The sequence below is a fragment of the Danio rerio genome, chromosome 4 (genome assembly GCF_049306965.1).
Source record: "Danio rerio strain Tuebingen ecotype United States chromosome 4, GRCz12tu, whole genome shotgun sequence".
NCBI classification, from domain to species: Eukaryota; Metazoa; Chordata; class Actinopteri; order Cypriniformes; family Danionidae; genus Danio; species Danio rerio.
Genome location: NC_133179.1, coordinates 22,122,131 through 22,144,884, shown reverse-complemented (window position 1 = coordinate 22,144,884; position 22,754 = coordinate 22,122,131). Strand labels below are relative to the sequence as shown.

Sequence of the window (22,754 nt, the reverse complement as noted above, 5' to 3'; positions counted from 1 at the left end):
CAGCTCAGAACGGAGTGAGTGCAATAGGTCTGGTGGGTTACACGTGGAGGCTCGTCAGGGATGGGAGTGAGGTTTATGGGGGTGAGTGTTAACGGATGCCTGTTAGCGAGGTGCTATTCAGGTAAACCTCACCCCTCTAACCTCTAAAGGTGCTCTAGCGACAGAGACTAAAGACCGTGGTCTTTAGCCTCCATGTTAAAGCAACCGACTCCCATACAACGAATTGCTGGTTCGATCCTGGTTCAAAACGGGATGGGTGCAATAGGACCAGTGGGTTACAGATAAACAGTTTGTTAGAGATACAATTGAGCAAATATTTATGTGACCCTCTGTGAAGTCTATCTGTATTCAGGTACAGATATTGAATAGTTAAATGTAGAATATCACTGTGTAGTCTTCATTGTAGAACTCATTTCAGTAAAATCAATCTTTATTAAAGCTTCCTGAAATGTGTTAAACTTGAAATGTTTATTCACAGGCCTTAAAGATCTACAACTGATAAACTTGCACTCCATTGTGGATAAACACTGCAGTGGCTTCACAAACCACATGCGTTCTCAACTAAAGAGCTGATCAATTGTAAGACTAGATGCGCACATTGCGATATTGATGGCAAAATGATAAATGATAGTGTTAGGAGAAGACAAAAATGTTAAAGATCTTTCTTGTGTTTTAGCACAACACTAAGTATGAATATCTTGTTTTGTGTTTGGAACCAATCGCACCCGTTGCGCTTCCTCTAGGCACAGTTGCTTTGCGCAAGTAAACGTAAGCTTGCGCGAACACAGTTATTTTTGTCAGTCGTGCTGCTTCTAATTCTAATTGTTATATCACATTTACACGAATATTGTTAATGTAAAGCCCTCAAAAAAAAAAACCAAAAAAAAAAAAAAAATTATATATATATATATATATATATATATATATATATATATATATATATATATATATATATATAATCATTTGTTTAAAATTGATCACACATTTGGCTAATTTAAAGTTAGTTTGGAATGAAATATGCAACGATCAATGACACTTTAGTTTGCTTGTGAGAATTGACAGAAAAAGACTATGCTTTATGTACTGAAAAGGTAAAAATAAGGACTTCAGACCAGTAAAAGTAGTTCAAACAGCCTGTGAGCATCTGTTTGGACAGTCCTGGTTTCCTCTACCACTAGTTTGACAAGGCCCTGATAAGAGTAAAGAGGCCCACACATTTCTACCGCGGTACTGTAAACAGCCCAAATTTGGGCAAGGATTTTACCCAGATAGTCATGTGCCCCGAACGTGAGGATGGTTTGTGTGTTTCCCCTCTTAGTCTATGGTATTGTCATGGCAACCAGCCATATGACCAGGAGATTTCATGGGCAGCCGTTCAAGAGGGGCGTACCCAGAGAACTGAGCCTGGATGATGTTCAAGGTTGTCCGTTTAGACTGAGGTGTTTGGCATTGAAAGTTTCTCTCAAAAGATAAGGTCACGATTGTTGATTTCCCCCAACAAAAAAAGCAATTTCTTGATTCATTGAAATGCATTTAAAACAAAATATGGCTTTTTAAACTTTTTATATGAATTTACTTGCACTTTGAATCAGTTTGCTGAATACAATCTGTTTAAAATAATTAAATAAGAACTGTTCTAACCTCAAACATTGGCAGGGCACACATGTATTGTCATAGCAGTGACATCGCTAGTCTCTATCAGGCTCTTTTGTTTCATCGAGTGGCAACATGCTTTAATTACAGACCTCCAAATCTCCCTTAAGGGATTTTGGTTACCTGATGATATAATGTGTCTTTGTTTGGAGGAATAGGTTCCCACTGAAGATTAATGTTTGGCCCTGAAGCTCACTTTTGGGTTTATGAAACTGTGTTTGGCTAAGACTCTTAATCCAAACATTAGGTAACCAAAATGCTACGTGCCGCTTTAATACCATTTTAAAATATGTTTAAAGTTTGATAATTAAAGATGCTGGATGGTTACTCGTGTTTAGATGTTAATTCTTGCTTTTCCTCTCTTTTTTCAGGCCTGCATAGATGATAATGTGGACATGGTGACCTTCTTGGTGGAGCATGGAGCCTGCATTAACCAGCCTGATAATGAAGGCTGGATCCCCCTTCACGCCGCTGCCTCCTGTGGATACCTCGACATCGCTGAGTAAGTCACAAAAAATGTTTGTGTCTAGACCTAATCGTAACTTGATAAACTAGATATATGCATATGATATGGCCTTATGATTTCCCCAATGCTCAAAGCACAGATGGGAATGCTGAAAAAAGACTTAAAAACAGAATTTATATAAAACACAAATTGTGACAGAATTTGACAAATCTTTGCTTTAAGTAATTTTCAAAACCCATTTCAAGTCAATTACAAATGGCTGTACCTTGCCATGGTTTCATTAACTGACAAATAAAATGACAGAAATGAATTATCCCTGGTTTTGCGTGATGACGTTATGTTATTAAGGTGTTGCTGTTAAAAGTTATAGTTAAAATGATCATGTCGAAGAGACCATCTGAAACCTGAAAGAAAATCCATCTCTACATGCTAAATTTTTCTTTGTGTTTCTCAAATGCACTTATGCTGCATTCACACCAGATGTGGATGAAGCGTTAAGCGTGAGTGATTTGCTTGTTAAGTCAATGCAAAGATGTGAATAAACATCTTGCGGCGCGCTTAGTGCAAATGAGGCCGCTTGAATGACACGATTCATATGGATGAATCGGTGCAAGTTGAGCATTTTGCGCGTGCCAATCGAGTTGGAAAATGTAAAGTTCAGCGGACATTCATGCCGCGTTAACCAATCATGAGCTTGCTATTGTAGGGGAGTGATTATGACGTAGTGCCTGTTGTTGGTTTGCCGAGGGGAAATCTTGCCGACACCGGACAACAGTTCATCAAACTGGGCTTGGCTCAGTCTGAAGCACCGCTGAAAGCCTACATCATCCAGGTATAGTTTCCGAAGGAGTTGATGAACTCAGAGCTGGGTGCATCTCTGAAAGAGTCCAGTGGACTCAGACATGGCGCCGAATAAAACTACGATGTTTTTCAGCCTTCATAAAGCTCATAAACACAGCTATTCTCAATAAAATTCATGTTAGCCATTTAGCAACAAAGCTCGAGTCAGCGGGCAGACAGAAGCCCTGCCCATAACGCAAATCTATGACTATTGTGAAGTGATTTTGACACAGAGTTCCGCTTCTGGTGTGAACACAGCACTACTTTGCATCTTTGAGCATCACATGGAAAATGTCGGTTGCGGGTGATGATATGACTTACCATTCAGACCACTGCATTTTATAGATGGATGGATGGATGGATAGATAGATTACATAGCACTCTTTCTGTCTGTCTACTTTTTCAAGTAAAGGTTTTAATTAATACTTGTTTCAGACTTGGACGTTCAATGTTAAAATAGACTCGGGTGATTAAAATGATAAATTTTTTCCTCCGAATTCAATGCAGTTTTGTAAACAACATTTAATGGCAAACTACATCATAAGCTGTATAAAAAGGTGCCAAAGATTTATTGTATCACCTAATTAATAAATAGACAAATCAAAAAAGCTAGTCATACTGCAAGCCAGAGTGCACTTGTCAATAGTAAGAGACTTGCGTTTTGTGAGGTTTTCAGCACATCCATACGATGACATTTTGACCATGTTTGTATGTGCTGTTTCTCCTTTCCCTCACAGTTGATCCATTGATAGGGTGCTTTGCCAACTATGTGTAACCTGGTTAAAAGGCCAGCCCAAACTCAAAGCCCCAAGTGACCTCTGTTCTCACACTACGCCACTGTGATGGATTAGCATCTAGCGTGGGCTGAAATCAGTTGCAGCTCCTTTAATTTGACACTCACAATGACATTTGACGCCATTCCTCCTTTACTAAGAATTGATGAACACATCCTCTTCTATGAATTGATGATGTATTAGACTGTTAAAAACTTTGTTTCATATACTGTTCTCTACCAACAAACCATGGGCCCTTCGAAGGCAGCAAATACTGAATAACGATACACAAATAATGCTACACTGATAGCAATAAGAAAAATAGCAGATAGAAATTTAGAGAATTTATTCTGCTTTGATGTTAGCATATTGCTAAGTTAACATCACAATGTTATAATAGGCACCAAATAAATGCTTTTTTTTCAGCTCTAAGTTAACTTCAAAACAATCTTAAATCAGCATGACACCCACTTTGCGTTTCGACATGCGTTTTTGATCGTAACATGAGTTGTAATATCCTGTCAGTTATGATAATTGTTGTCATGGACATTTGATTGGTGTGCAGTCTTAGTTTTTTGTTGTTAGTGTCAATCTTTTATATGAAGTGGGTGTTTTTAAAAGGGAATGTCATGCCTGAGTTATACTGAAGGCTGGTGAGCTGTATAGGGAGCACAGCACTCTAGAGAAAATATCAGCTGACTTTTAAATAGGGCAAACAGTAAATCAGAACAAGCTTGCTTTTGTCCTGAATATTACCAGTACTCTGACCTGTTTTGTGTCTGTTGATAGGACTAATATTTCTAGAGCCAGAAATAGGAATTGGTAGTGGTCTGTATACAAAATTATCTTAATAAAACCATAATAAAGCCTAATGACTCAAATATTGTAATTAATTACAAAGAGACTATGTAAATTAAGATTTTTCAGGGTTTCTTTTAAACAAATTTGATAGGAAGGCTTATGCATTTTATGCAAGAGACAAATTATAAAGATAATTAGAGATAAATGCAAGAGATAAATTATAAAGATGTTTCATATTTAATACCTTAATTTATCAAATAATTTTAAGAAGTATGTGTTACCTGACCATTATTTGTCTTTACATATAATGATATATATATATTTTTTTTTTCCTGAAAATTAACACGATTAACACGATAATATATTTCTGAGAATTGGCCTTCCCTATTTGGCAGCTGAACTAAACAGCTACTTTTTGAAATGAAAGCAGTCAAATAGAAAGCAAGCCACTTCCTTTGTTTCATTGTTAAGCTACATCACAATGCTAAAATACTCAATTGAAAGTGTCATTTATCATGTAAAAGTTACAAATAAGAGAGAATGGTTTGAATAGTCTTCCAACAAGCTTGCTTTCTGCTTTAATTTATAACATTAATACCCTAGAATGTGTCTGATTATGTTTTAGTTAAAAAATATCTGCAGACAAGCTGCTGTTTGTAATCACTTAGATCTTGTACTTTCAACAAATTTTGCTGTGGTGTTTGACTTATACTAAGTATTGAGCTGCTTTAAATGTGTAAGAAGACCCACTCTGTAGTAAGCGCAGGTCCGTGCGGTCTTGTTCTCTAGTGCTGCGGTCTTGAATCTGCCATCTGAGCAGTGTGGGGTTACTGAGGGCACTGTGTTGAGCACATCAAGGTCAATGCTGAAAAGGTCTTTCAGACAAGTGGTAGCCTCTCCTTCATAACTCTCTCAAGTCTTTCTATGTGCTTAGTGGCGTGAATCCACTCTGTTAACCAGTAACTAAAGTGGAAGACCCCTTCCCTTCACTGAATTGTAATTTAGATCATCACTTGAATTCTTAAGGGCATTTTCACCTGGTCACTTCTTGCAATTTTTCTGACTGTGAAGTGTAGGTGTACATTCCCTCCAAAACGCATTGGAATGGACAGGTCTAAATGCATCTGATTGTTGAAACCGCACACATAAATTACTTTGTAAAAATAAATTAATACTAAAGCAAGTTTTATGATTGATGACATTAGTCATGTATAAAAACAACAAGCAACAAAATCCAAAGTTGACCTTTTGGGATGTTTATTTATATGCTGAGTAAGATGTATAGATTACGTTTGTATAAAAATAATAATTTTAAAAGGGCCAGATACACTGCATTTTAGGTTGACATAACCTAGATAAATGTGTATACATTACCTGACAAAAGTCTTGTCGCCTATCCAAGTTTTAGGAACAATAAATAGTAACTTGACAGTTGATCATTGATCATTTGCTATCAGAAATGGTTGATATGAAAGGCAAAGGCCTCTAGATTACGCTTATTTTTACCAAAATAAAATATAATCATGTCTTGGTTTTTAATTATTTAATTAGGACAGTAAGGTCTGAATTTGCAAAAAGAATTAATATTGTGTATAACTCGATTGAGCTTGGACTACTGCTTCCATACATTTCTGCAATGACTCGAATAACGTATTCATAAAGTCAACTGGAATGGCAAGAAAGGATTCTTGCAGGACTCCCAAATTTCATCAAGATCTTTTGGATTTATCTTTAATGCCTCTTCCTTTATCTTACCCCAAACATGCTCTATAATGATCATACCTGGTGACTGGGCTGGGCAATCCTGGAGCACCTTGACCTTCTCTGCTTTCAAGAACTTTGTTGTGGAGGCTGAAGAATGAGAAGCGCTATCCTGCTGAAGAATTTGCCCTCTGCTGTAGTATGTAATCGACAGCACAAATGTCTTGATGCCTCAGGCTGTTGATGTTGCCATCCACTCTGCAGATCTCTCGCACACCCCCAAACTGAATGTAACCCCAAACCATGATTTTTCCCTCCCCAAACTTGACTGATTTCTATGAGAATCTTGGGTCCATGCGAGTTAGATGCAGTATTTGTGGTGATTGGGATGTAGTTCAACAGATTATTCATCGGAAAAATCTACCTTCTGCCACTTTTTCAACTGATCAACTAGAAGTCAAATTATTATTTGATGCTTTTACTACTGGATTGTCGACAAGACTTTTGTCAGGAAGTGCTTGACAACATGGGAGTTGAAGATTGGAATGTTTGTTTAGCAGAAATGCATTAATGTGGCCAAATGTAAAAACTCCTTCCACAAATCATTTAGCTAGCTGTCTGATCTCATAAAACACATCACATGACCAGGTGTAAACAACCTTTTAGGGTCACTTAAAAAAACACCCCTTTTTTTATTAATTCAACTTTTTATTTTATTTATTTTTTTCAATATAGCAGCAGATGTCTGAATGATTGTGCTAATCACACCTATTGTTATTTTAAACATCTTGCCATGTCTTCGCAGGTATCTTATCTCTCAAGGTGCGAGCGTTGGTGTAGTAAACAGCGAAGGAGAAACGCCATTAGATATCGCAGAAGAGGAGGCCATGGAGGAGCTTCTGCAAAACGAGATCAACCGGCAAGGTACTGCTTTGACACACATTTTACAGCCACTCCAAACATCATCTTTCCTGACAATGACTTGCTGTACGGCTTACTGCCAGGTGTAAGGCTCAGCGTTAGGTCCACGTCATCTTTTAGTTGAGATCATTGCTTTCTGAAGATTTTGAGTCAGACTTCTTCAAATGAATTGCCTTGCACGGATGGCTTGAGGTGATTTGTACATCATGCTAAACTTTCCCAGCTGCCGTGCGCTCGAGTCGCGGCTGCAAGTCTTGGCTGGACTCCAGCGGGTGCACTGACTCAGAATTAATATTAGAGCCGCGCTCAAGCAGAAACACATCACACAGCACCCTTTCTCCTGGTCCACTCTTAGCTTGTCTTTTGACCCGGCCGGGTACTTGATGTCCGAGGTATATCATGCGTGTGCAGAGTCATAAAGGATTTAGGGAGTTCAGTGCGGCAGGCTATAGTGAGGTGCATTACATAATAGAGAAACATGATCCATTTAACCCCACACCCATTGTAATGATCCCAAACTAGGTGGAATGGTTTTTCTATTTTTGGCCTTTGCCATTCTTAATGATGAAACGGAACCTGTTGCTACTGTGAAGTCCTGTTCAGACATGTGCTTTCTGCCTGAGGTGCTGTGAGGCTTCTTGCTTGCTATGATGTATCAGTGGCAGATAATACAGATACTCCACTGGCTCAGGGGGTGCATTGAGTGCAGCTAGTGATGGAGGTGTAGCATTATCACTCTTTTCTGTGGAAATCTGTGAACGGGATTTAGCCACACAGTTGAGCAAGTCTTGAAGTTGGTACAACTGGCTTTGAGAGTGAAATAGAAGGGGTACATCAAAGGGTTGTAGAGAGAGTTTATAGAAAGTGGGAGACCTGAAAAATGCCTCGAGTTGGGATTTAATGAATGAATGATCCACAAGGCTACTGGCTCTGACAAATAAGTAGGGGTGTAACGATCCATTGTAATATCGACATATCACAAAATAAAAAATGTGACACTGCTTATTGCAGATGTTAAAGGTCACATGAAATGAAACAGTTTTTAGATGTTTGTATCAGGTAGTTTTTCAGCTTGTATTGGTAGTTTTTAGGATATCTGTAAGCAAGATTCACGTATAGAAGATATAAAATCGTTATAAACGTGCAGCTTGCAGTTTGTCACTTCCACCTAAATGGATCAACGGTTTTATTTAGGTCATCTCATACTTTAGTTTCTTATCAAATTATGACAGTCAAATGCTCTGTAGTATCTGACATACCCCACCCCCCTTCAAGATGCTTTTCATTTTATGAGTTTGAGCTCAACTACTCTCGCTGGTAGAGCGGTGATAAAACAAAACTCCAAAATGCTGTTTTTTTAAAAGGGGAGAAGGTTTATATGTCTTACTTTTCTTCATGTTTCGGTTGACATTACGGCAAACATTGAATAAAAATGCACATTTCAAATTACTTCATGTGACCTTTAATGATATAATTTCTCGATATTGAGCTTGTTTTATTCAAGAGTAAGCTTATTCTATTTAGAAAGTATCATTTAGGGAATTCCCAAAAATTTGCGCACAATTTAGCAAAAAAAAAAAAGTAATAGTAATTTTTATATATATATATATGTGTGTGTGTGTGTGTGTGTGTGTGTGTGTGTGTGTGTGTGTGTGTGTGTGTGTGTGTGTGTGTGTGTGTGTGTGTGTGTGTGTGTGTGTGTGTGTGTGTGTGTGTGTGTGTGTGTGTAAAAAAGGTTAAAAATAATATGTATTTACTAGCTTAGGTAGCATACTTATGTTACTTATTACTTTCATTGCAGTTAATGCACTTTAAAAAGATACCGTCACTTAGCCAGATTGCTTGTGTTTCCGCTTATACAAGAAAACATCTTGTTGCGTTTGTTGCAATGGACATTGTCGCTGTCCACTCAGGAAGTACAACCCATTTGATTCACTCCTCAAGCTTTCAAGCTGAGCCAAGAACTGTAATGGCTTTTATACTAGACGGCTCGCCAGAAACACAAGCATTTCTCATGTGAGATTGCCAACTGCGCAGGCGAATATCAAATATTGTAAATTAGAAAAGGTTGGTCAGTTAAATTATGCTAACATAAGTAATGTTTATTTAGCAATAATTATCTAGGACTGATAGCAGAACCATTAACATCAGAGCTTATCGATACTTCATTCTTTTATAATGTAGCACCGATATCGATAAAGCACAGAGTTTCGGTACCCATCCCTAGGCACTGCACAGGCTGTTTCATATTAGATTTAACCAATCAGATTTTTCTAATTTATATCTATTTCAGATTCTGCCAAGATTTTTATAATTTCTTTTATTTTGACTTGGTATTGGAATTAAGCAATTTGGATTCATAATGGCTGATACTTTTTCTGAGAAGAATCTGACTTTTTCCTCAAGTGCAGGAATTGCAAGAACAGTCTATTGTAGCTGTCATTACAGCCTCATCTTTGTATGCAGCATAAAAGATGATTATCAGAGAGCAAAAACCAAGCTTGTGGCTGTCCTCTGTCGTTCATAACAGCTCGACATGTGGCGTGAATTTGTTGATAATTGCAATGCCCTTTTATTTGTTAGCATGTCACACTCTTTAAGAGCATGTTATATAACAGTCGCAATTCAGCCCACACTCTTGGGCATCTAACGTGGCTCAGCCAATGGCAGCTGTCAGCTTTCATTTGAGGGTTGAAGGACACTCTTCAGCTTCGGAGAAGGGGTGCCAGCGTGTGTGATAGACCCCTGCAGATGTTCGCCACACAGTTATGCTTTTGCTGTCTTCAGTAATCATGTGGCTGTATTGTTTGAGCATCTGAAATAAATGCTTTTGATCAAACATTGAAAAGGAGCCCAGGTTTTACTACATGTATCGTAATGTAAGACACAGCTCAGAGATGGCATTATGTAATGTTGAGTGTTGTATAATACCTTCAGTCCTCTTGGTAATGTGATTATCTTTTTTTTCCCCACTCCCCGTCTCCTTTTGAGAGAGACCCCAGTCATGAGGTTAAACTTAAGCAGTGACCACCACCCACTCAGCAGGTTCATCTCTCTAAACTATTAGCCGTTGCTCATTGCCACAGGAATCAGGTGACCAGGCTGCCTCTCCATGCTGAAGCAACAGTCTTTTTCAGCTCTTGCTGCTTAATAAATCAAATGTCACAGTTCATCATGGACAGTGATGTAATCTGCCTGACAAAAGCAGATTTTTAGATGAAGAAGATTAATACACATTATATAAAAGAACTCAATAGGCCCCATTAGGCTAAAGTCCTTTTCTTAAATGTTCCTTTCAAGCCACCGAATTCTGCCCGAGCTCCTGGGAGTGTCGTTTTCTTGAATTAGTACATATGTGTATTCATACATCATAGATTCCACCTAGAATTAACATGCATTGTCAGTGATCGGATCATAGGTTGCCAGCCAAAACAAAAGATCTGTGATTGGCCAGCTTGGTATTGATGACAAGTGTGGGTGGGGCCAAAAGCCAAGGGATTAACCAGTCTCAAGTACGACAGAGGAGCTCTGGATTGATGCTTCTGTTTTGTGTTTAAATAATGCATCTTAGGGCCGGGACACCAAGCCAACAGTCAGCCGTTGGGCTTCGTCTGTTTGTCGGTCTGGCTAGTTGGTTTGGTGTGTTCTCGTTGAAGTAATGATAGAGCTTGTTGGTCCGATTTAGCATTTTTAATTGCCATCAGCTGAAGAGAGCTCTCTGACTGGTTAATCAGCAACAAATCAGAGCGTGAGTGTGACGGAGTGAAATTACATAGTAAACATTTCAAGCCCATTCAAGGATCACAATGACTACGTTTACATAGAGATCAGTAATCAAATTATTTGCCTTAATCTGAATAAGACAATAAAATAAAATAATTAAGGTTTTTACATGCTTTTTGAATCCCTGAATTTTTTTCCTTTTATGATCCTGTTTTACATGTTATAGCACATAATTCGACTACCGTCATTGCGTCACCACACTTTCCACATTTCCTCTGGAGTTTCATGTAATTTCGAGTGTTTCATTTTTTTAATTTGTCGACTTAAACTGCAGTTTGGCTCTTTCATTTAGGAACATTTCATACATGCCCCTCGTGACAAGCAAGATATTGGATGCGATTATAAACTGCTGTAAGAGTTTGTTGATTTAATGGAATTTGATGCCACACGCCATATGGGGAAAAAACCCCTCTGCTTTTCACTATGTGTCTGTGGTCATTCACTGACTTGATAGGTGCAGAGAATGGTGTCAAAGCCGTTTGTGTATAGACTGTCCTGTCTATAAAAATGTGGCGAAAATCCTACATGCGGTAAAAGTTTAATTGCGGTGTTTACATGTCTGTACTGCACTTCAATAATGTGAAATTATTGATGTCAAATTGCCATCCTCCACATGTCTTAATCTGATTTCTGTTTAGTTTGATTATGACTTTAGTCGGATTAAGCCATTCGGATTAAGTAATCGATGTTTACATGGTAAACTCTTAATCAGAGTGCTGTCTTAATCGTATTAAAATTGGATTATTGGTGTCCATGTAAACATACTCAATGAGGCCATTTGTAATTTCTCTAATATTTGCAAATGATATGGATTATTGGACTATGACATATTTGTACAATCAAATTCCTCTGTGGAGAGTGACAATTACTGTGATATTGGTGCTAAATGCTGCTTTGTTTAAGCTTTGCATATCAGAAGTTTGGTTTCCTTATTGCAAAATGAGAAAACAGACTACTTGCTGCCACAGAAAGTCACAACTAGTTGCACAGGCACAGAATATGGCTCTCACTTTATGATGACTTTTGTCTGTTTGGTGCGTTCACTTGAAGCTTTTTGATCCAGAAGCGAACCAACCCGAGGCGACATCACAGTAGGTGCCGGGCATCGCTATGCTGTGTCCCAGCCCTTAGTAAAATGTTTAAATTGAGCCATGCATTCAAACATTACTTCTTTACCAAGAAGGCAGTTTCACAGCAAACTGTTAATAATTCAAAGCAGTGTTCAGTTTGACAGGGAACTTTAATGTCATTTTTAGTCTTTTGACTAACATAATTTATATTAATGTAGTCTTAATCAACTAAATTTTATAAGATTTTAGTCAATTAAACCTATTTGAGTAAATTTAGTCTGCTAAAATCTAATTTTACCTAGAGAACATACTTATGAATGACATCAAGGTTTGAACAATACAGTGACCAGAAATAGTTCATCTTAATCTTTTTTATTTATGTAGGACTTTTACAATGTAAATTCGATGTCTGTTAAAGCAGCTTAACATTGAAATTCTAGTAAATTAAAACAGAGTTAAAGTTCAGTTTAATTCAGTTCAGTGGGGTTAATTTCCACTGCTGAAAGTCCAAACATTGAAAAGCAAATCCGTCGGTGTGCAGCTCCACAAGTCCCAAACCAAGCAAGCTAGTGGCGAGGAACAAACTTAACCAATTGACAAAAGTAAAGGAAAAAAAAAACCCTGACCGAAACCAGGCTCAGTTGGGCACTACCATTTCTCCTCTCAAATTAACAGTCAATTAATAGTTGAGGTGTAACATTTGGTCTAAAAACAAAACTTATAAAATGAATATAAACAGGCTATATTGTTCCTCATTCTTTCTAGCAGAAATTTCTTTGTATCAATTAAATATATTTAATTCTACTGTACTGAAGACATTATCAATTTTAGTTATCTAATGTCAGTTTAACAATGAATGCACATTTACTTATACTATTTGTACGACAATATTAGGGAGAATTTAATGGAAAAAAAACAACTAAATTGTACCAGAGCCCTACAGAGACATCACAGTCTGTTCATTCACAAACAAATAACTAAAACTGTGTACTCATCTGAGACTGATGCAAGGTAGAGATGTCATGATAGGGAGATTTTTACAATGACATATGTGCGCACTTGCCAGATTGAAAGAGAAAGTGAGAGTGTGTTATGGGAAATTTACTCTATAGGTCAGATGCTTTAAGTTCAGAAGTTTGTGTGCTGTCTAACTTAAGGTTTGTTAATAACACTTGTATATTACTAGAAAGCAAATTGTGAAATGTGAGGTCGAAGGTCAGTAAGCATGACTGACTGACAGCATTTTGATGAAAAATAGGTATTAACATGCATTAAACTATATTTTTCAGTAGTGTCCCTTAATGAATTGACCTGTAGTGAGTGTTTTAGGCCGTACTCACACTAGGTACAGTTGCTTCGGACCGGGCCAAAGCACGATTGTCCCCCTCCCGTCTCCCCCGACGGCCCGTCATCAATGCTGTGCCATTCAGTGAGAAGCGCTGTCACTCAGCAGCACAGTGGAGATTTCTGTAGTTATATCGTTTTAGTTGATTTGATATGCAGTGACATGCAGTCAAATATTTCGCCAAACAGTACTTATGGATGCGGTGACACGCAGTCAGATCGCCGAACAGATCCGCCACTTTTGGCGCTCATAAACAATCATAAAGCCCTCGTGTTGCAGGAATGAGGAGGTCTGCTGAAGGCGTGCAGCTGTCGTGCAGTGAGGGGTTTGCGTATTTATTAAGCTACGGCAGTTTGCGTTCACTGAACAGTAAGATTGATTAATAAATCCATATGAAACAGTCCCTTAAAAGTCACGTCTCGGTTTCAGTTTCGGTTTCATTTTGCACTCACACTACAAACGTACCGCACCAAAGCCCAAGTGAACCGTGCTCAGGCCCACCTCTTCCAACCGGGCCAGGGCCAACCAAGTGAACCGTGCTTGAGCCCGATTCAGCGCACTCACACTTCTCAAACGATCCAGGAAACAGGCCTGGGCACAGTACGTATGGCATAGTGTGAGTAGGCCCTTAGTGTCAGTGCTGTTGGCTGTTGTTTAATACTCTCATGAATGTCGTTACGTCTCTTACTTTTTATAGAGGCTGCATATTCTCCTGGCACTCAGAGCTCTTTTGTTCTACCTGTTTTTACTTATGTGCAGCCTTGGTCTTTCAGATGACGAAAAAAAGAGCCATTATGCTCATCAGTTGTCTGTTACACAATGCACTCAAACCTATTAAGAACGGAAGACAAAGCAAAGCTGTTTTTCCCTCTCCATTGGCAGTGTTGAATCAGCAGAGCCACTGGTGACATCGGTACGTGTTCACCATTTTGAGCAATCTGCATCCCGAGAGGCTGTCGACAGTATATCCTCAGCCTTTTGTCCTGTGTTGCTGAGGAGTGCTGGTGCTCCAGTTTGCACTGGCAAATAAAGAACTAACTGATGTTTGTGAGCACACACAAGTCACAAGAATGGCTGCAATTATGTAGCTTGGTTGTGATGGTGCAACCGATTGTCTGCTGGAACTTTCGTGTGTTCATACTGACCTCTGACCCCTAGAAATGATTAATTGCTCAAAGAAACATTGTTTTTGTTTAGTTAAGAAAAGAAAATCCCACACAATCAACTTTTAAAAGGATTTGTTTTGTTCTGAGTGAGACTTTTTTTTCTTCCTACACATGTTTTGGTTACTGCAGATGTGGTTAGAAATTAATAGAAAATTTGTCATTTTATTTGTGATGGACCATAGCATTAAGGACCCAATATGCTTCAAATTAAATCAGGAGAGTGAATTTATGTCATTTTAAAATCTGGCAGAAATGAAATTTATAGCTGATATTTAACAAGAAAAACACTCTTTAAGGTTAGTAATATCTATCAAAAGATAGATATTCTATCGTTTACATAACTTCCAGGACAAGCTACGCATTAAGAACTCTTCAAACTATTACAAAACATAGATTCACCCTCTATTTGCTGAGTGATTGACTTTAATTGATCCAAAGACGACACCAACTTTTGTCATTTCAATTTATATTAAAGAATGTTCCATCTGGTCTAAGCCAATATTCCAAATCACCTTACCCAACTCAGTGTAAGCAAAAGGAGCAGTGAGAGGAATTAAATTCTGAATTATTACATTAAAACATCACCAAGGTGGCCTTGTAAACACTCAAATTTCAATGCATTTCTCTCCTAGTCGACAGAGAAGGCCAAGCTACTCTGTTATGCATTGTACAATGATGCGTTGAAGGCATCTGACCATAGTGGAAATCTGTGTCCTGTAGGTTTTTGCTCATTTCAGTTATAGTGATATATTTTTTGGAGAATGTGCAGTGCACATTGTTAAGTATGGAAATTGCACTTTCTCATTTGTGCTATCGTTATTCTTTACGTTACATTTACGTTACCATCTACTAATAGGCTTGCTTTTTCATCTGCATCGAGTAATTGGCGTGACCCACGGTGCATGCAATCACAGAGCTTGCGCTATGTGTAGTTGCATCTTTTTGAGAGGTATGCAACCGCCTGCACTGGACCACACGCATAAACCTTAATTTGTTGTCTCTTAGCCATCCTTGTTGTGTTGAGAGCGAGCGGTGAGATACATTTACGACCCAGCCTGCTGCAGTGCCAGCGTGTCTGAACGTTTGAAATTAGTATACCGCTATGCTCAGCCTTTACAAACTTGTTTTTGCCCTCAAACAAATAATGACAAATGTTTGAAGTATATTGTTGTCTTTTAATGTAATTATAAGCTTATGTGTGTCAACCATTTTATTATTAGTGCATTCATGCTTGTATAATTATGAACTTTGAGGGTTGATTCTAAGGGGAACTGTATTTTCATCTGTAACCCTATTATTAACCTCTTACCTTGGCAGCAAAGACAATAAGTTTTGAAAAAATGACTGTCTAGACATCACCCCATTACACCAGAAAAGGTTATGACATTCAGGCTCCACTTGATAAAGCCATGTTCTTAAAGAGATAGTTCAACAAAAAAAAGAAAACCTTATACAAATAATTCAAGTAATTCTAGACTTTTATATTTTATTGAACACAAAAGATGTTTTGAAGAATGTTAGAATCTAGTGTTTATTAGTTGCGCCCTAAATGACATGCTACACACTTGAACACTCAACCATGGAGTTTGAGTTTAGTGTCATCCCAAATTGAACACTTTTTTTTTTAACAAATAGAAGTTTAAATTTTTTCCCTGGCAATGTTTAACGGTTGCCAAATTAGTGAAATAAATTACCAAACTACCAAATAATACCTATATTGAAATAAATTACCAAATTACACCTATCATGAGTACAACTGCATTTACCATGTGAAGGTGGCATAATCACTTATGTGAGAGAATTTTGCCAGCTCCGCCCATTCCGCTACGTGATAACATCCACACTTATTTTTAATGGTTCATTAGGTGTTAGTGTTGGGCCGATAGATGATGCCTTCATCTATTGGCGATGGCCGATCCTCTGCCTCGCCCCCGTCGCAAACAGCTCGCGAAAAATACACACTTAGGCCCTGTTTACACTAATACGTCTTAGTGTTAAAATTGCATTTTAGAATGAAAATGATCCACATTCACACCGTGTTTTACCTAACATTTCTGAACAGCCCTCTGTCCGCTGAAAATGCACATCACGTGACCACACACAGACACAGCCACACACTGTCATGCGCTCCTCTGAGCTCCAGAGAGCAGTGCACGTTGGACAGTTTATCAAGGATGTATCGCATCTCAGTATAGTTGTCAAACGTAATATTCTGACATCTCAAGCCTCTAGGAGGTTCCGGGAGTCTCTTTGCATTTGCGAGACTCAATGCCCGCAAATGAGTGATGATCTCTCCCTCCCGATCCTCAAATAAGTCGTGCACCCTTCTCACCCCCGAATTCCTCTTCGCTTTTCAGACACGTCGCGCGCACTCTGTCAAACCCCCACCCCACTTTTCACATGATGATGATGCCATCGTTCATCGTGATGTTTCACATTAGACATCGTACGATGCCAGATTGGTCGACATTGCCCAACTCTAATAGGTTTGATTATTCTTTGTACAATTGAATTTTTTTATGTGAATGCACTGTTTATATCACAGATAAATGATGCTACTCTAAATACTACTTGTAGAACAGTATGCGATTTGGGACGCACCTATAAGGGCTGCACAGTATTTTGTTTCAGCATCGATTTCGCAATGCGATCCTTTCACACATTGTCACATTGCAAGCATATGCAATGTTGAGTCTGTATTATAATTGATCATTGGCACATGGTTTTGATGCTTAAAAGTGTTCAGGCATTGAATTATTTTTATTTTTATCATTCAGTTACTGAACTTGAATGCTGTTAGACTCGGAAAACAATAAAACACCTTTTCAATTGTATCTTGATTGTATTTATAGATTGTTATGCATGAAAATACTCACACCACATGCAAATACAGAAATGCACTGCAAAAAGATCAGACCACAACCATGTCGAAAAAGTTTATCGATTGTTTATGGAGATGCACTCCCACTGCAATATCATCCCAATCAATCTAACATTATAAATTATTTCCAAATAGAGATATTCAAGTTATCTGGTGAAATTGTATTCATATCGCAATACTTAATCGCAAAATTAAAAAATATCACAATGCTCGATTTTTCCAATATCGTGCAGTCCTAATACCCATTACCTTCCATAGTTTAAAAAACTATTAAAATAAGTGGCTACAGCTTATCAACATTCTTCAAAATATCTTCCTTTTTTCCTCTGTCATGAAATATGTATACAAATTCCAACATATTTCTATCCCACGTCCCATGCCGCTGGCTTGATTCCAGCACGCTTGTCAAATATAGGCGCCGTCTCTTTAGCTAAACTGATCAAAATCTGTCACCTTAATCACATCACAGTTCACTTCCCCCGACAGCTGCACCTGCCAGCCATTCAGTTGGACTTACAGCCATATAAGGCACATGGCATGCTCCTATTAGCTGTTCATTTGTAATGCGAGATGACTTCTTTTCTGACCTATTCTGACAAAAAATGAAAGGTCACGCAGCAGTCTTTATATTTATCTGTGTATAAAACATTGACTTTGTTTTGGTTTGACACTCTGTGAATATGTTGCCAAGCAGTTTGTGGCATGATAATAGGTCGGTCGCTTCAAAAGGTGCATAGTCCCAAGGTTCTATTGTTGTTTTCCTGTTTTAGGTAATGCTGTCAGGTCTCTACATGCCTGAGTATATGTCAGGGTATATAAACCACAGGCACAGTGACCCATTTGGCAGTCTTCCAATATGGACTGGTTTACATGTTCTGTTTAAAGAACAAGAATAAGTATGCATAAATATTCTTGTGTTTAAATATGTTTAACAGAAATATCACAATATGTTGTTTAATGTCTATAGCAGTGGATAAGTGATATTTAAAATGATATAAAATTGAGATTTAAACATGCATGTAGATTTTCTAAATTGTGTTTGTAAGCTTTTTCTAAACTTTTAGTTGATTAATTTAGCATTAATACCTAATTTTTGTCGCTTTTAGGGCTGCACAATATATCGTTTCAGCATTGATATTGCAATGTAGGCAATGCATCTGCAATAGTCAAATCGTGTAGATATGTAATTTTGAGTTAGGATTATATTTGAGCAAATGTCACAGTTCAGAACACAAGATTTGTGGAGTTAAACCACATTTTTAAGGCCTCAGAGAGATTAAAGTATACAGGCACAAGACTCTCTGCCATTTGGAAGTTTAATTGCATTATACATTGCATATTGCTTAATTTTTACAATAAAGACTTTGCGGTGTAATTTGACATGATCTTATTCTATATATCTAACCCAATATCTAAATATCTATTAATAAGGAGCAAATTAGGAAGTAGTTTACTGAAGCAAAAGTCATAGTTAATGGTTTGCTAATTGCGAGAAGTGAACGTTAAAATAAAGCGTGACTATAAATTCTTTTCAAATAGTGCAATTCAATCGTATGGTGAAATTGTAGATGTTGTATCCCACAATGTAAGTCTTTTAAATATATACAGTATGTCTGATAATATTTTTTCTTCTGGAGAAAGTTTTATTTGTTTTATTTCGGCTAGAATGAAAGCAGTTTTTAATTTTTTAAACACCATTTTAAGGTCAAAATTATTAGCCTCTTTACGCTATATTTTTTTATTTTTTGTCTACAGAATAAACCATCATTATACACTAACTCGCCTAATTACCCTAACCTGCCTAGTTAACCTATTTAACCTAGTTAAGCCTTTAAATGTCACTTTAAGGTGTAGGGAAGTGTGTTTATTATTTACTGTTATCATGGCAAAGGTAAAATAAATCAGTTATTAGAAATGAGTTATTAAAACTATTATGTTTAGAAATGTGTTGAAAAAAATCTTCCCTCCATTAAACAGAAATTGGGGGAAAAAAAATAACGGGGGGCTAATAATTCTGACTTCAACTGTAAATCACAGAAATAAAAAATCGCAATGTCTGATTTTTTTTTTTCTTCCCAATATCCTGCAGCCCCAGTCGCTAAATAATTCAAATGTAGTGTTTTCCCCTTGTCCAAGTATTTCTTCTATTTGATGATGCAATTAAATTATGTTTTTTGTAAAGTTATGCAAATAACAGCAGGATGTAATGTTACTTTATAATAAGTCATTTTTGTAATGGGATGCAATGTTAATTTTTAATCTTACACACTACGTTAAACAGCATTTAACTGGCTTTCTGTCTACATAAAATTATATAGTACGTTACATTAGACATGGACACAAATTGAACATCTCGTCTTTGACTCGTATGTCAAAATAGTCAGTAAAAGCTCTTTTATTATGTTGTACTAGTTTATTTTATAGTTTCTTATTTGGGAAATTACTAATCAGTCAGAATCAGATTTATCAGATTTGATACCAAATGTAACATTTGGCACTGTTATATGAAACTAAAAATGTAATTCCTAAAAATCTTTATCCTGTTTCACAATTAGGCATGGGACAATAACCTTTTTTAAAAAGGTTTGGAGAAGCCAAGATTTTAAAACCGCCAAAATGTTGTATGAGTAATATTTTTTATTTACTTTTTTTTTTTTTTTTAGGGCCACAGTATCTCCAGCAGAAAAAAATTATTTATTGGAATAATTACTGTAATCATTTGAAAAATACTGTTTTCAAATGGGAAAAAAAGTTTTTGTTTCTTTACCCAGACATTTAAAATAAAAATATTTTAGAGCAGTAATCACAATACCGTGATACCGTGATATTTTTATCCAAGATTATCATACCGTCAGAATCTTATACCGGCCCATGCCTATTCACAATAGCCAACACAGTGACACCTGGTAACATGTTCGATAACAGGACTTAAACATGGAAATGAGCTCTTTCAGGATGCCACATCAGAAATCAATCAAACATTTTACTTTACATAATATACTTTTTTTGTATGTCCTGCAGTTTTTGCAGGTTAACTACACACCCTAATCCTAATGATCTGCCCCTCCCTTTATCTTCCCCTAGGCGTGGATATCGAAGCAGCCAGGAAGGAGGAGGAGCGTATCATGCTAAGGGATGCACGACAGTGGCTTAACAGTGGCCAGATCAACGACGTCCGGCACACCAAGTCTGGGGGTACCGCACTCCATGTTGCTGCGGCCAAGGGATACGCTGAGGTTTTAAAGTAAGTGCCCTTAACATTTTGCCATCCACAAAGGGTTCAGGAAACACCTGTGATAATTTTTGTCTTTTATTCTTCGGCCAAAAAGTGTGCTGAAGATAGAAGCAAATGAAAATGCAGGTTATTGCTATATTTGGTCTACCCCCCATTTCACCTTTCAACTCTTTCGGTATCTAGACAGTATGTAACCTGTTAATCTATGTCTATTACAGTAGATTATCATGAGCCATTGAACTGCTCAGAATGCGTGGCAGTGTCTGTGTTTACACTGCTCTCGGTCTTTGGATGTCAGAGTTGAATGACTTTGACAACTGCTCCATCTGTCGCCACTCCAAAACAAGAGGATTGTACGCGACTGCTTGCAGAGTCTTGGAAAACTTCACATCTAATTCGTATTTTTGTGTGTGATGCTGGCCTGTTGGCATGCACGACGCGCCTTCTAGGCAGTGAAAAATTGAGCCTTTTGGTCTACATAATATCCCAGGCTTTTGGCGAATGAGGCCAAGCTTAGATTGCGGCACCAAAATCCAAGAAACCCAGATTTGTTTAATCTCATCATGCTATTTCTGTCACTCTTACCATTTGCAGGCTTTTAATCCAAGCAGGGTATGATGTAAATATTAAAGACTACGATGGCTGGACTCCGCTCCACGCTGCTGCACACTGGGGCAAAGAGGAGGCCTGCCGGATACTAGTAGAGCATTTGTGTGATATGGACGTCGTCAATAAAGTGGTATGGCTTTTATTCATTTATACAGTCTTCTACGAATGTGTCCAAGTTGAACTGACTCCTGATCAGTGTTGCATTTTGATTCTCAGGGTCAGACGGCATTTGACGTAGCTGATGAAGATATTTTGGGATATTTAGAAGAGCTGCAAAAGAAACAGAATCTGGTAAATTCTCACTTCTGGTTTCACATCTTCATAATTCGCCTTGGTTCTGTTTACTTGAACACGCTCTGTGTTTGTTTCAGCTTCTTAGCGAAAAGAAGGATGTTAAGAAGTCTCCTTTAATAGAAACTACGACTACTGGGGACAATAATCAATCTGTGAAACCACTGAAGAGGTAAATGGCTCCTGCTTGTTAGAGGGAGATCATCAATATGAGATTGATATACTGTTTAGCCAATGTCTTGACCTTGTCGTAAATGTCCAAGGCACGCACGCAAAGAAAATGGATGGGGTTATGTTTACCTTAAGAGCTGCTTTTCCAATACCCAACTGAATGGTTCTCTCTGCTTAATCTTTCCATTTTGTGACGTGGTTTCATTCATTCGTTGAGCCCTGTGGAATGCAATACAAATGGATCATTCATTGCCTTGATAGCTAAGTGTTCTGGATGATAATCGGGTATTTCTGTTTTGGGGATTCATGTTTTTCATATATTTACTTTGCTGAGTGAATTATTTTTAATAAATAACTAGTACACCACATCACCTGCATGCAGACGCACTCTACCAATTAAGAATGGTCAGTGCAGTTGTCTAGAATTCCTTGGCTTGTAATAGCGCCATGCCTTTCCAGGCTAATGTTCAGCAGAAACCATACCTGTTCACATCTTAGAATCTTTTTATAGATGAATAATTGAATGATGATGAATGAAAGTTATCACAACATGTGAGTTTTTCATTGAGAAAAGACTGACTTTAGATTTGCTGATGGTAAATGTTCTTGGCAAAAGCAAGATTTAGATGTTTTTATGAAGTTCCTAATTTTTAAGTCTGTATTCAAATGTATTTATCGTTTTCTATATCTGCCTCTGAATACAGTTTTTGTTCTCACACTCTAATTTGTGCTCTGATTTGAATAGCCAGTCAGAGCATTCTGTTTCTACATGCTGAATCTGGCCAACTCGCTCCGACATAAACTGATGAGAGGTGACGTGTGGAACACACCAAACAAACTAGCCTGACAGATGCTCACCAGCAGCTCAACGCTGCCCAATGGCAGACCATCAGCTTGGTGTGTCCCGGCCTTTAATCAGATCAAACTTGCCAAGTGTGAACACAACCATAAATTATGCGCAAACTGCAGTGAGGATGTATAATTTGGAACAATTGTTGCGTTCACTGCCGTACAAAACAATTTTTGCTTTTCGGCTTTCTTAACCAAT

General features: G+C 37.7%; 1 protein-coding gene and 1 long non-coding RNA gene across 11 annotated transcripts in view; one reads left to right on the top strand and one right to left on the bottom strand.

The window, feature by feature from the left end:
- Positions 1–22,754, top strand: part of ppp1r12a (protein phosphatase 1, regulatory subunit 12A) — a 95,086-nt gene that overhangs the window by 37,272 nt on the left and 35,060 nt on the right. For all 10 annotated transcript variants that reach the window (NM_001003870.2, XM_021474999.2, XM_073945940.1 and 7 more), the window contains exons 2-7: positions 2,025–2,155; positions 7,040–7,158; positions 20,485–20,644; positions 21,230–21,374; positions 21,461–21,535; positions 21,616–21,707. In NM_001003870.2, coding sequence (NP_001003870.2) covers positions 2,025–2,155; positions 7,040–7,158; positions 20,485–20,644; positions 21,230–21,374; positions 21,461–21,535; positions 21,616–21,707 — 722 coding nt within the window. The remainder of the gene's footprint in view (positions 1–2,024; positions 2,156–7,039; positions 7,159–20,484; positions 20,645–21,229; positions 21,375–21,460; positions 21,536–21,615; positions 21,708–22,754) is intronic.
- On the bottom strand, positions 11,085–15,365 carry LOC141381626 (uncharacterized). Its single transcript, XR_012402089.1, has 2 exons — positions 12,307–15,365; positions 11,085–12,202 (listed from the first exon to the last, which is right to left on the bottom strand). It is a non-coding gene; the product is annotated as an uncharacterized lncRNA (long non-coding RNA).